Source organism: Gambusia affinis, linkage group LG10 (genome assembly GCF_019740435.1).
Source record: "Gambusia affinis linkage group LG10, SWU_Gaff_1.0, whole genome shotgun sequence".
NCBI lineage: Eukaryota > Metazoa > Chordata > Actinopteri > Cyprinodontiformes > Poeciliidae > Gambusia > Gambusia affinis.
This window is the reverse complement of record NC_057877.1, coordinates 14,000,255-14,014,611: the sequence shown is the minus strand read 5'-3', so window position 1 is coordinate 14,014,611 and position 14,357 is coordinate 14,000,255. Positions and strand designations below refer to the sequence as shown.

At 39.5% G+C, this 14,357-nt stretch overlaps 1 protein-coding gene across 1 annotated transcript; it reads left to right on the top strand.

Moving 5' to 3' along the window:
• Positions 1-10,500: 10,500 nt before the first annotated feature.
• On the top strand, positions 10,501-13,571 carry dmrta2 (DMRT-like family A2). The gene is made up of 2 exons (XM_044129814.1): positions 10,501-11,353; positions 12,128-13,571. Exons 1-2 carry the CDS (start codon positions 10,894-10,896, stop codon positions 13,015-13,017), a joined length of 1,350 nt encoding a protein of 449 aa, XP_043985749.1. The 5' UTR covers positions 10,501-10,893; the 3' UTR covers positions 13,018-13,571.
• The last annotated feature ends 786 nt before the right edge of the window (positions 13,572-14,357 follow it).

Below are 14,357 nucleotides of genomic sequence, written 5' to 3'. Positions count from 1 at the left end.
TTTTGCTCAGCTCTGAATTTTCCCTCTGGTGTCCTGGGATCGCCCTGGGATCTAAGTGAATGAGCTGATGTGCTTGGGATGCCTGGGCTTCCATGTTGAACATGTTGTGGCCAAAAACCTGTTTTCATATAAATATAAAAAGATTTTTAAGGAAATAATTTTCCACTTTTTTATCTTCAATATTCATTGTTCAATTTCAGATTGCACAAATGGTTCGTCTTTCAAAACCAAAAAAAACAAAAAAAAAAACGACCAACTCCCCTATTTCAGAGGATTTGAGCACATTATGTTGACAAACACGAGGTATTTTCTTTTAAAGTGTGCTCTGGCTTTAGATGGATGTCTCAATCAGGGCCTGCCTGAACTGATCGCTGTGGACGAGGGTCAGGAGAAAGCGTGATAATGAGCTCACTCTGCCGGCTTCCCCAGCTGCAGATCCATGATGGCAACATCAGGTTGCTGTCTTGCCTCTGTGACGACAAAAGAGGAAAGCGTCGATGATGTTTAACCAGCCCCGCCGGGGTCAAGAATGCAGCCCACTGGCGACGAAACAAAATTCCCCAAGTGCTCTGCCCTCCTTCCTTTTGAAGTGAGACCCTCTGAAATCTCAGAGGCCGGCCGATCCATGAATCGACGGATCCTTGCCTGAATCCCAGACCGGCCTAACCTGGAGGGTCAGCACCAAGTTTACTTTCTCAGAGACGCGGGCCCCGCTCAAAGAAACAGAATCTATGCAGCTTAAACTGTTGTGCAGACACAAAAGGAGGGTCATCTCGACCCCTCCGTCTCCTTCTCTTCACTGCTCTGTTTGTCAGCGACACAATGGACATGAAGAGACTTTGATTTTTATCCTGGAAGGAAAAACAGGGGACATTTTATTCAGCCATGTCACAAATCTGATTAGGTTTGGCTTTAAAACGGCTCTAAATTCTTTAAAAGCTTAAATGTGTGAGACTGGATCTTGTTTTCACATTTGAAGAGAGACGCTTTTGTGTTCCGAGCTAAATTAATATAATTTAGTACATAAAATGAGAAATTATAGCATCCTAATTAAATTGAATACCACACAGGCAACAAGTAATGATTGCTGAAAGTGGCTTATTTTCTCTGTTGGTTCTTGGATTAGCGAGATATTAGCATAATGTTTTAGTAGCTTCAAATATTGGTCCAGATTTGCTGTCAAACTTGTCATTGCCCCTAATATTTTAAGACTCACTGCCATCATTTGTCATATGAATAGTAAAATATATGTATTGCCAAAAGGTGCTAGACACTATGTATAAATAATGAAATTTTATAGTTTTGTTTCAGCTTCAAGTCTCATAATTACTAGAAGTGGCATTTTGAAAAAACAGTTAGGATGTGCTTTTCATTTCTTTTGGAAAAACTCAGTAATTTCCAACTAAAGTAAGCCGATAATTTCCATTTCTCACAATACAGACTCAATATGACCATCTCTCACTTTAATGCAATTTGTGCCACAGTTTGTGAGAAAACATTGGTCAAAGTATAATGGATCAGTTATTCTCATACTGACGACAATCTGGAGGCCAGCACTTTTTTTTTGCGGAACCATTTGTAACCCTTTTCATTAAACATTTAAACTTAAATGTTTTTCATTAAACATCCTTCATTAATTGTGTTCATCCTTCATTAAGGATGAACCTCCTTTAATGAATGAGGTTCATTAAACCTCCTTCCAACTTCAAAGACAAAACAAATCATATAAATAGCAGCAAAAACGTGAGTTTTTTTCACAAGTTACTGGGAAGGAATTACAATATTTCCTTATGCTTTAAAGAAATGAAGTAAAATGTGTCAAATTACTTTTATCAAAACGTCTTCTACTTTTGAATTGTTTTATTATTTTTTGAGAGATTTCTATCGGAAACAAATATCTTGGTCGAATAAAATTAACTTGTAATACAAAATTTGGCCGAGGTATAAAGAATTTGTGTATACAAATTTAAGATCAAATTTAAATAATAACAGAGCAAAATGTAACATAATCATGTAAAACAATAGCCTGCAGGTTTTTTAATGTAAATGAAGGTTTACAGATATTTAAACTTTCGGTTTCTCTCAGCCCTGTGAGTCATTTGATTTCATTTCACTGAACCATTAATGCAACTCGCCTTGATCTGGACAAAGTACCAGCTGCAACTAAATTACCACTTCCTGTAATCTTTCTAGTGAATTATAAATCTCCTTTCGGGTTAGCAGCAAGTCTGTTTAAAGAAACGGATTGAACCGCTGTAAAGATCTAACAACTGGAGTCAAATGTTTAGATGTCTTAGAAGTCGATCTTTAATAGCAAAACCTTTAACTTTCCTAACGATGGGAAGCTTTTTTGTGTCATTTTCACTTTTTATGGTTAGTAATGCTTTATGTCTTTGAAAGGGAAGCTTGTAGAAATTCAACTTCATATCACGTTTTCCTCCCACAGCATCAGATCCACCAGGTTGTCTGTGGGTGGAAACATCTAAAGGTTCTGCATCCACCTGCTGATGCATTAAAAAAAAAAAACTATCGAAAAAGACTTAAGCTTTGACGGAGAATAAAAATACATTTTATGTTAGGCAGAGGATTGCTTAAAAATGTTCCTGTTTGAGTTTTTAATTCCATCCTATGTAAAATACATCAGTCTTTTTTTCTTTATGTAATTTAATGCGATTATGCAAAAGATCCAATGATAAACCAATAAAAATGGTTACGCATTCCATATTTGATTTTGTGACATTTTCATTCATATTTCTGAGTAGAAGTTGAGTGCATTTAATAGCTGTAGCAAATTTAAATAGATTTTATGAATCCCAGCTATTTTTAAAGTGTTCTTGCTCAACTAAGTTAAAATGTATTTAATGGTATCAGATCGCATGCTTTCCCTTGTATGTTTAAAGTAAAAAAGAAAAAAAGGGGGTTGTGCTGGTTTTGTTCCTGTAGCCAGCAGGAGGCTGCCAGAAACTGTATGCTAATGTGTATTGGTTACTTTTTTTCATTAATGCAATTTAACTACTTCTTTAAAAAAAAACCTCAAACTACATTCAAAAGCTGAATTGAAATAAAAAAAAGGAAACATGATGAAAAACTTGCCACGTGCTAAGCTGAAACAGGATTTTGTACATGTATGATCAAAATTCATCAAATGTTTCAAACTTTTATAACGCATTTTAAAGGTTTGTTGTGTAACAGAAGGCCATTCCACCGGTTTATTTTCTCTTTCACTCTGTTTTTTCTTCCACACATCCAGTCTTTCTTGAAATCCGTCGACGTTTCACAACATTTCGCCGAAACCTTAACAAATTTTTAGTTTTCAGGAAACTTTGAGTCCTATAAATGTGTCCAACTTTATAACTGGACACACAATGAAAGTTAGAATAACGATTGACTGAGCAAACATCTTCTACTAAACTCGGATTTATGACCAAATAAAGTATCTCTCGGACTAACTAATAATTAAATAACAAACTCATAATTAAAATTTGAATTGCTTTAATATTTAAAAACTCATTTTGGAGGTGTTTAGCCTAATTAACTGCTGCACAACCGAGGGGACACTGATCTCCTCTCAACTGTTATTAATGCGCTAATGGAGACCGGAATTAATAATTAAGAGTTTAATAATAGCGTCTAACTTATTGTTGCGTCGCCTTTAATCTCTCAGGGCTGCATCCTTTTATTTATATCCATGTTCAGGTCCGTCTCCTTCAGCGCACCGCTGAGGCCCTAGAATAAAAAAAGGTGGTATTCGGATTATCAGCCGCATGGGATAAAGCAATAAATGGGCCGGTGGGGTCCTGAATGGGTGCAGCGGCGTGAAGGGGAGTAATTACAGCTTCATATTAATTGTGTTTTTTTTCTCCCCTTCTCTCCTCTCTCCGGACACGCACACACACACACGCACACACACACCCACACACTGGTGACATCTAGGAAAGCCCTGTCTTTGTGCCGAACACTTCAAGTTTCAAAAACAAGGCCAATTGAAGCGGCGCAGCTCAAAGCCGGCGCCATTGTCGGGGAACACATTGAGTTTTGATTGGGGACAATGGTGTTTCTCAAATTTCGAGCAAAGAGAAAGCCATACTCCATCTGTGATCTCAATGAGCGCCTATTCATGGGCTTCCTTCTTTTCTGCGCCATTCGGCAGCGGAGAAAAGGAGGCAGATGTGGAGGGATAGAGCAGGGGAGAGTGCATTTTAATTGGCTGCAGTATGTAGCTCGCGCTCTCTCTCTCTGTCGCTCTCTCCCTCCCTCTCTCTCTCTCTCCCTCTCTCTCTCTCTCTCTCTCACACACACACACACACTGGAGTTATATGCCACTATAGTCTGTACAGAATGGGAAGCGAGGGAGCCCAATAATCTCGCCGTGTTGATGAATACTTGTAGCCCATTCATTAAACAAAGATAATCCCTGCCAACCTACCTCGGGGGCAGAAAAACGTATTTTGTATTTGTGTGTGAGTGCGAGCAGAAAGTGGGGGGAGGAGGAGACGGAGAGGGAGAGAAGGGGGCTGCCGGAGTGCTGCTGGCCAAGAGCTTTGGCAGAGAGAGACCCTTCAAATCTTTGAAATATTCATACGCCTCTCTGGGGTTATCCCCCGTTTATAAATAAGTGTTATTCTAGCGGCTGAAGAGCGACGCTTGAGGGACCTCTGTCTGCCTCTTCAGCTCAAGTGCCTCCTCGTCTCATGGCCTCACAGATCAGCGGTCACAAGGAAGAAGCTAAAGCCTAAATAAAAGCATAAGGTCATTCACTTCACACCGGAGAACGCGACTTTGAGTTAGAATAAATAATTTTGCAAGATTTTTTAAACATTTTAATTGGAGGATTATGATATGATTTGATCCAAATGAATGTTTAGACCAGGGACGTCAACAGGATTAAGAGACCAAGGTGGCTTAGCCCTAAGGTTGGAAGCCATATGGCCAGAAATGTCATCCTATATAAATAGGACTTATTTGGTAAACTATTTACTGCTAATCAGCTGGCAAAACACAAAATAAAATGAGTTTCATTCGAACAAAAAGTTTGTGAGACATTAATTTCTCAGTGTATCAACTTTAAAAATGTTTTTGTGTTTCAGTTTTAACGAAAGTGAGACATTTAAATTCTCAGTAGTTAGTGAAACAAATATCTTTATTGGCATCACAGGGATGAATTTCTTCTTATCAATTTGAGAACTTTTCTACATGTTTCCACTGGTGACTTTTTTATTTTAGCTTTGATGCTCCAAATCTTTGAGGTTGGAAAGCCTCTTCACTATCACCCTAATCGTTGGCTCCCTCCACAGAACAATTAAATAGAGTACCCTGACTGAGCCGCTTCGATACGTTAATATTACTTCCAGTCAAAAGAAACATGTTGATAAACTTTAAAGATTACTTGTAATTTCAATCTGCCAATGCATGAATAATTTTGGGCTTTCTTGATTAGAATATTAGAAAAGAAGAGTAGGTGAAATCTATCGGTAATACTGTCAAATGCTCTAAGTTGCTTAAGTTTTTGTGATCTGTTGCTTTGGCCCAATCAAAGTCCAGACCCCAAACTGATCGAAATGCTGCAGTGGAACCTTACCAGACATATTCAGAGATAAACATCTGCAAGTTTAACCCAAGATAATAATGAACTCAAAAATTATTAAATGCATAAAAGAAACAACTGATAAATATTGCTGCTAAATGAGGACCCCAGCTGTTGGAACATACAATGCACTTCTGACTTTGTTTCATAAATAATAGCAGCGCCTGAACGGTTTGCTTTCCTGTGTTCAAAGACTTAAGATGATTTACTTTCTTTTTCCCATAAATGTATGTTTTCATAATATTACATATCCCTATGCTGGCCAACATTTAGGCAGCATAGAAATACAATGCAGTACAGTTAGTCCATATTTCATGATCTTCACCCAATGAATACAGAAATCCACAAATTATGGGGAAGCAGAAAGAGTACAAGAATTACCATTTTAACGTAAAAATAAACTTTTGTGTTCTTTACTTAAATTCATAGTCTTGCTTCCTTATATAAACTGCATGCCTGCATTCTTTAGAGACATGAAAATAATATCCATCAATATTATTTCTAGAGTACTAGCAGATCATCTTAGTGGCACTTTACTCTAGAAGGTGAGATGCAAACTTTCAGGTGGTGTGCTGAATATGAATGCATCTCCTAACAGCTTCTGGGGCCCGGTTTGGCTTTGGCTGATGCCAGGCTGCAAGTTGTAGAAGAATTGCTTTTTAGTTTGTTTTTTCAAATGAAGAACAAATTAATTTCTTAATCAACGACTTCCCAAATCGATAAATTTTCCCAAGAATTTGTTCTCTTCAATCCTTTTTATGAGAAAATATGCATAAGACTGTCTACGAGTGAAGCTACTGCACTTATTTTGCAGGTGTTTGAATGTTTCAGCCTCTTTTCTAAAACAGAACATAAAATACATAATTATCCTTTTTCATTGTAAATATGGATATTGTTCTTCGTGTAATGCAGTGGAGGCACTTTTAGACATGTTTCACATAACACATTCATTATAAAAGATATTTCTGTTAAATTTTCTTTTGCACTGTAGTGTTATATTTAGCTCCTTTAAGGGTAAATCTGTGGTTGAAGCGCTGCCTGCCTGCTCCCCTGGGTCTGCCTTATTTGAAGGAATGCATTTAAAATGATCCATTTCCCCGGCGCAGTGGAGCTGGTGTGAAGTGGCAGGTTAACAGCCTCTTGTCTCTGAGCCCGGGGCCTGCACTCGGTCTGCCCGTCAAGCGTGTAAATACTTGAGTGAACCCCCGCCCGTCTCCTTCTCCTCCTCCTCGTCGCTGCTCCCCTCCTCCTTGTCCGTTTTCTTTTCTCCGCAGGCCCTTGTCTAACTGCTACTCTAACCTCTGCCTCCACGGGACAGAGGCGGCTGCAGCGGCGGGGCGACACGGGAGGGGATCCGGGCCCCGCCGAGCCGCAGGCGGGGCGGCGGCGGTGGAAGAGGCCGATAAAGAAGGGGGGGTGCGTGGGTAGCGGAAACATGCTGCTACAAATGTTGGGTCAAGCATGGCCTTTGTTGTGATCCTAAAGGGTGTTAAAACTCCAGTCATCTATGTAGCCTTCCTGAAAGAAATGAAAGCATTGCATGTTTTTTTTTGTTTTTGTTTTTTGTTTTTTTGTTTGTTTTTTTAATGCACATGGGCCTAATGAAGTGGGTAAAAGAATGTTGGATTTTCTAAATGCCCACAGTCACTTTTAATTGCATAGGGGGCATTTTTAATTGGAGCAGGAGGAGTAGGGAGCTTAAACCTCATCATAATGCATTTCTCAGACATGAAATTTCCGTCGTTGGACCAATTCTGTCAAACCAAAGCTGAATTAATATTCACCCATTAACCCTCACTTTTAAACTCCTCTTTGTTCTGAGGAACCGGGCTTCCCAGTTGTTTCAGTGCAGTAAGTTTAGGGTTAAGGGCCATGACACTTTAGCTTTTTTATTTAAACGATTTTTTAGGGTCACACTTCGTATGTGACGTTTTTTCAATTAACGTTTTTCACACCGGTATACTCAATAAGCATTAAAAGTAGCACAAATCGATTTTTTAGCATCACGGTAGTAGATGTGATATGGGCTCACTGCCCAGGGCGGTATAGTCTTGGGAGCGGCCCAGTAAAGTTTTCTACAGCTTATTTCTATGTCCCAATGCAATTGACTTCCTTCCGTTTCTGGCACAGCAAGAAAATGTTACTACTTACCAGCTGCTGACTTAAGTTTTTATACATTTTTTTATTTAATTTTAATTTTTTTTTTTCTTTAGTGAATTGAGACTGTGTTTCATTGTCCAAAGTTCAAAATCAGAGATCTGGAACTCCAGGCCTCAAGTGCAACTGTCCTGCAACTTTTGGAAGCTTCCCTGCTCCAATGGACCTGAATCAAAATACTGAATGACCTCTTTGGCACTACGTTTTGGTCATTAACCATTAATTTGATTGAGGTGTGCTCAAAAAATTCTTCATTTATCCCAAAAAGAAAATTAAATTGTTAATGTCTTGTGCACTTCAGGACTAAAGCCGCAGACCCTCATTCTATATCTAAAATGTTAAATCAAACTTGATCTGGGTTATTTATTGTTGTACAGAGATTAATAGGAACACAGTTTAATATTTATTAACATTTTTGTAAAATCACAGACACACACAAAACATTTTCACTGCTTTTTGGCACAGGAAAAAAAACTCAAATTTGTGTGGGATCCAGAAAAACAAAAGCAACCATTATATCGTGTGCTTTAATGCAAATCCCTCCACACCCCCTTCCCCCAAAAAACGTTTATTAATTTATAATTGTCAGTATTTCTTAATCCCGTTTGTGCAAGCAGGATGCTAATAAGAGGGAAATTAGTGTGGTGAAATAAAAATATATTTAAATACAGTCAACTAGGTGTATTCTTAGTTCCATTGACAGTCAAAAAATAAATAAAAAATAAAAATCATGCAACAAACAACACTACACGGAATGTGTCGATTTATTGAAGGAATATCCTATTTCACAATATTTTTACCTTTCCATAGAGGAGGTGTGGAGAAACGGGATCAATCCCACGTCAGAGTTATCACCGGGAAAAACTGTTTACTGAGAAGATGACACTCTTTTACTTTCTCTTCTGTCTCAATCTAACACTTAGACCAAGTCGCTTTTTTTAAGTTTCTATTCCTGAGTTGAAAATCCATCGTCTTTCCAATAAGCGCCGGGCCTTCTCTGCGTTTTCCATCCGAGCGAGATCAACGCCCATGCAGATAATTACTTTGAATGTCAAAAAGATGTAGTTTTAATATCGTCTCTATTAGCCCGTTGGCAAGGTAATTAAGGTGCAGATGACAGCGGCGAGGGAAACAGATGGCATTTGCTTACAGTGATTCAGAAAGTAAACAATGAGCCTGGGAGGGGAGAGGCAGGGCTGCTACAGAGCGCTCTCACTGCTGCAGCAGCCATTTATCTCGGCTTTCAGTGCGTTGATCACCAAGGCTGTTGTTGTCATCCTCAGAGGCATTGACAATTGTTGATTAGAGAAAACACCTAGAAGTTTATTTTTAATTTAAAGTCCAACAGCAGCACGCGCTGTGTGGCTCCTGGGCGAGCAGGTGAGGGAGCAGGTGTTGCCCTTTGGAGGCTTTGCGCGTCATGGACCTCTTAAATCTCTGCGAGCGTCGAGGCATTATCACGCGATAGTTAATAGTGGAGGTATAATCAGAGGCCAGCGCTCCCAGAGCAAAGCCGTGATTTTATAGACTATAGTAATAATAATAATAATAATAATAATAATAATAATAATAATAATAATAATAATAATAATAATAATAATAATAATAATATAATAATTGTTGTTGTCAAAATATAAATAAAAATAAATATGAAATGAAATAATATCAAAAGCAAACAAGGAAAAATCCACAAATATAACAGTAACAATAATAATTCAAACCAACTCTCATGTCGTTAGGTTGAATTATGCGATTTTTAAAAATCCCTAACTTAAGATTGCCTTAATGAACTGCTTAAACAAACATGTTTATTTACTACAAACTCTGCAAGTTTTCCATTTGACCTCGGCATTAAAATATTTAACAAAACGCCGTCGTCATAATTAAACGTGAATTCTGCTCCACTCAGAGGTTTTTCCATGGTGGTTTTGGATGTTATTTTGTTTAAGAATGAATTTTTTAAAAAAGAAATATGTAACACAAAACATTTGACCAGAATGTTTATTTAATCAACAAGCAGAATTGGACTGATTTCTTTTTTCAGTTTCCAGTAGCGTTAATTGTTATTATGTTAAATTAAGCCATATAAAACGGTTTTTTTTTATTATTGTTTATGTCTGGTTTTTTTTGTTTGTTTTACTTCTTATTAATTTGAATGGTTAAAACGATCGCGTTGAGCGAACCTTTGGACAACCATGCAACATCTTCTTTAGACATGCAGTCAATAACTGGGAGTAAATTAGTTGTTTTCCCTGTCAGATAGTAAATCTTACCTTTTATTAAACCAAAAAAATAATTTATACTTACCTCAAAGGTGGGATAAAAGACGCGCTTCAGGTTTAATTTGAATTCTTCTTGTATTGTTTTTTTTATTTAATCTCTCATTGTGGAGACAAAATAAACGAAATAAAATAAAGTATTTTCAAGGCAATAGATAAAAAAAAAAGTAATTTAAAGGGATGTTAAATTCCCTTTATTAGATGGTTTAAATTTTCTTGTTTTGGACTCTTGAGATGCCATAAGGCTGCATCAGTTGAATTGATAACAATCGTGCTGCTTAAAATCTATAAAATTCATTTTTGGAGGCATACACTGCATCGATTTGAGCTTTCCGGGAACTCCCTTCAGATTCTTAACACTTCATATTTGGAAAAAGAACTCAGGTGGACACAGTTGAAAAAAATAAAGTGAGAGACAAACCAATCAGATCGCTCCCTCTCCCTTTGGCCAATGACAGACGCCACATTGTTGTCAAATTTGTCTAATGAAAACGTAGACGCAACAATAGAGAGAGGGGAGAGAGGGATCTGTATCCACTGACGATCTCTGGAGGAAGTTAGTGTCTCAGGCTGCGGCTTCTGGACACTTTTTAACTTCTGATCGAAGAGGATTGATCTCTTCTCCTCTCGGCTTGGAACTAAACTCGCCGGTTTCTTTACATTTTTCTCTGGATAGCTTCTACCAGAGATATATTTTTTAATTCCATCAGCAGAAATCGCTGTTTTTACTTGTTGCGCAGAGATGTTGCAGCAGATGTGATAAGCTCAGGGTCAGTTTAACGAAAACGGGTCAGTTTAACGAAAACAGATCGTTCCTCCAGCGTCGCTCTCTCACCTATTTTCTATTGCATCATTGACGGCATTGAAGACGGCATGGATCTGAGACCGGAACTTCCCACGGTGTCCTCCGCCTCCCAGGTTCACCCGGGAGCGGCAGCTGCGGCTGCGGCAGCCTCCATCCCTGTGTCCATGGCCAGCAACCTGCTGCGTGGCCCTCCGCTGCTGCTGCGGGCCGCGGACAAGTACCCGCGGACGCCGAAGTGCGCCCGCTGCAGGAACCACGGCGTGGTCTCCGCTCTGAAGGGCCACAAGCGTTACTGCCGCTGGAAAGACTGCATGTGCGCAAAGTGCACGCTGATTGCCGAGCGGCAGCGGGTGATGGCCGCGCAGGTGGCGCTGCGGCGGCAGCAGGCGCAGGAGGAGAATGAAGCCCGGGAGCTGCAGCTGCTTTACGGCACCGCCGAGGGCCTGGCCCTGGCCGCAGCTAACGGCATCATCCCGCCGCGTCCCAACTATGAGGTGTTCGGTTCTGTCAACAGCGAGAGCAATTCAGGTGAGTGGAGGGAAATGTTTTTAGTTGGAGCAGGTGGATTCGCCTGTCAACAGGACGCGTCACTGATTACTTGTATAATTTACTGTTTGCTGTATTTTTACTGACGCTTTAAAAAGATGCTTATTTTACATTGAATATCGCATAGTTTTTCGTGTTAGGTCACACTTTCGCTGTTCCTTTTTCACTTTCATACCTATAAACATACAAATTCTCACCGTGGAAAAAATACTTAGCTTTTATTTTTATTAACTTTCAGAATAGTTTGCTGTGGCCTGTTCCCTATTCAATTTATTTTGGATTCTGATGCTCACTTGGGCCAGTTGACTCTTCCGAGATGCGACTTTGTGTCTCCTGAAACCTCACTGACTATGAGGGACCTCCGGATGTTAGATATGATATTTGAGACTTAAGGCACACTTCATTACACTAACCTGAGCAGATGATAGAAAATTTGTTTAAGTCATCAAATCCGACAGATCGTCCTCAGGTCGAGAACCAAAAGAGACATTATAGATGCGAAACAGACGAACAGTGATGTTCCACTCAATACAAAACGATCAAAATTGCAAAAGCACGAAATGGCAAATTAGCAAAATGACAAGCTCTCCTGAGGTTAAATCTCTTCACTAATTTACTCTGACGTGTTATTTCAAATCCTCTTTTCATTTCGCACCTATAACAAACATCTTCAAAGTCGTTTACTAAAGGTTTTGCGAGCAGACGAAAATCCGTCCTGGTCTTCATTGATCTAATCACTGATCTTCGTGTCTGCAGAGTCCAGTATCCAGAAGTATGAACTGTTTCCAAAGACCCAGCTGTCCGGGTCAACCACCCCTCAGAAGTCCGTGGGGAAACCAGCGTCCACCGAGAGCGACTCTGCCCCAGGCATGTCTTCCCCGGACGGCCGGCACGGAGGAGGCTCAGGGTCAGAAAACGGAGACAGTGAGTCTTTCATCAACTCGCCGGTGTCAAAGCCTTTGAAGGACGGAGAGGAAACTCCCGGGTCGGTCAGCTCCCTCGGATCGGACTCCGGTTCCGAGACCGACAAAGACGATCAGGAGCCCTCTCCGTCCTCCGCGGCCTCCCGACACATGAACGCCATCGACATCCTGACCCGAGTGTTCCCCAGTCACAAGCGCAGCGTCCTGGAGCTCGTCCTGCAGGGCTGCGGGAAAGACGTGGTGCAGGCCATCGAGCAGATCCTCAACAACAGCGGCGCACAGGCCCCCAACAAGGCCGGGCCGGAGGAGACGTGGACGGCTGAGAGGATACTCCAAAGCGCTCAACAGCCTCCTGCTGGATCCACAACCGCAGCCACCCCGACGAGGCCGATGCTCCCCGGAGCCATGACGCTGAGTAACCGCTCCGCGTTTTCTCCGCTCCAGCCGAACGCCCCGCACTTCGGAGCAGACCCCGGCACCTACCCGCTGGGAACCCACCTGGGATTGAACCCGCTGCGGCTGGCCTACTCTGCACACAGCCGGGGACTGGCTTTCATGACGCCCTACTCCACCACAGGGCTTATGCCCACCTTGGGCTTCAGGCCCCCCATGGACTATGCTTTTAGCGACCTGATAAGAGACAGGACAATGCTGCACAAGGAGCAAGGCTATGCCGGCGGCCTGTACGGGCCTTTAGTCAACAACACGCCGGACAAACAGTGAGACTGGTGGACATGAAAAACACATTTCATTGTATTATAATAAATCTGTGATGTGTTTTGGCTGCACTCTGTGTATATTAGAATTATCAAACTTGTAGACAATTGTTCCAAGGCGGAGAAACTAAACTGAATTATGTGTAACTTTGAAGCTTGTGTCAAATGTGAAATTACAATAAATCTGGACGATTTTCCCCGCTGACCAGCCTCATAAAATCACGAGTTCCATGCTAAATAGAGCTTGGGAGGAACTCAGACCTTTAACTTCAGGTTTTATGTAATATTATAATGAGATAAATATTTATCCCTGGGTTAGAATTTTTATAGCCTGTCTTGTTTCAACGCCGCCTGGTACAACTGAAAATCGGATAATAAATGATGCAAAAATGAACAATGTGTACAGACCTTGTTTTTTCTCTCTCTTTTCCCCCTATAATTTCAACAATCTCACTTTCTGTCTGTATTATTGCCTTTGGCAGCATGAAATGCTGTTTGACTTCTCATTTATAAGTTAGTCACACCCCCTTTTCAAATGTTAAAAGATGTGATGTCACATAAATATGCTGAAAATAAATGTTATTTTAAAAATGTGTGTAACTTGACTGTTATTGATGTTTCAGCGCTGTCCAAATTTGAAAACTTTTTTACATACAAAAACGGCAAGAAAAAACAATTGTTATAACTTCAACCTTAGGTAAATTTAGCTTAAGTGTTCTAAGAGAAGAAACTAGAAACTAGAGAAACAGATATGTGAAATTCTTCAGAGTCTACTTTTTAAAACAAAACTAAACTAGACACCGCAGGTAAAGTGCTTATAGCTCAAACTTAAAACATAGTTTTAGAACAGAATATTTCGAAATGAATCTTGTTCAAAGAAATACCACACCAAAGAATTTAACTAATTTCACCCTCAGCCTGTTTAAAAACTATTCGGAATCTTTTGACAAATTATTTAATAAATATTTAGGACTAAAAATGGCGGAATATATTTTTTTCTGTATTTTTGCACTAAATAGTCTCAAAACCTGAATTGACGCAGTTGTTCCAGTACCTATTGTTGTTGTTGTTGTTGTTGTTGTTGTTGTTGTTGTTGTTTATTTATTTATTTATTTATTTATTTATTTATTTATTTATTTATTTATTATTATTATTATTATTATTATTATTATTATTATTATTATTATTATTATTATTATTATTATTATTATTATTTTGTTGTTCCTACTACTACTACTGCTAGTACTACTAATAATCATAATAATCATAATTATAATGTCGTTGTTGAATGAAAGCCACCGTTTTTTTCTGAAACTGTTTAATTTTATTCTAATCCATCTCAAATTC

Bases quoted from the DNA above. Each gene is read 5' to 3' on its own strand.
- dmrta2 (XM_044129814.1), top strand. From the start codon at position 10,894: ATGGATCTGAGACCGGAACTTCCCACGGTGTCCTCCGCCTCCCAGGTT. The intron at 11,354-12,127 runs GTGAGTGGAGGG...TCGTGTCTGCAG, and splicing joins CAACAGCGAGAGCAATTCAG to AGTCCAGTATCCAGAAGTAT.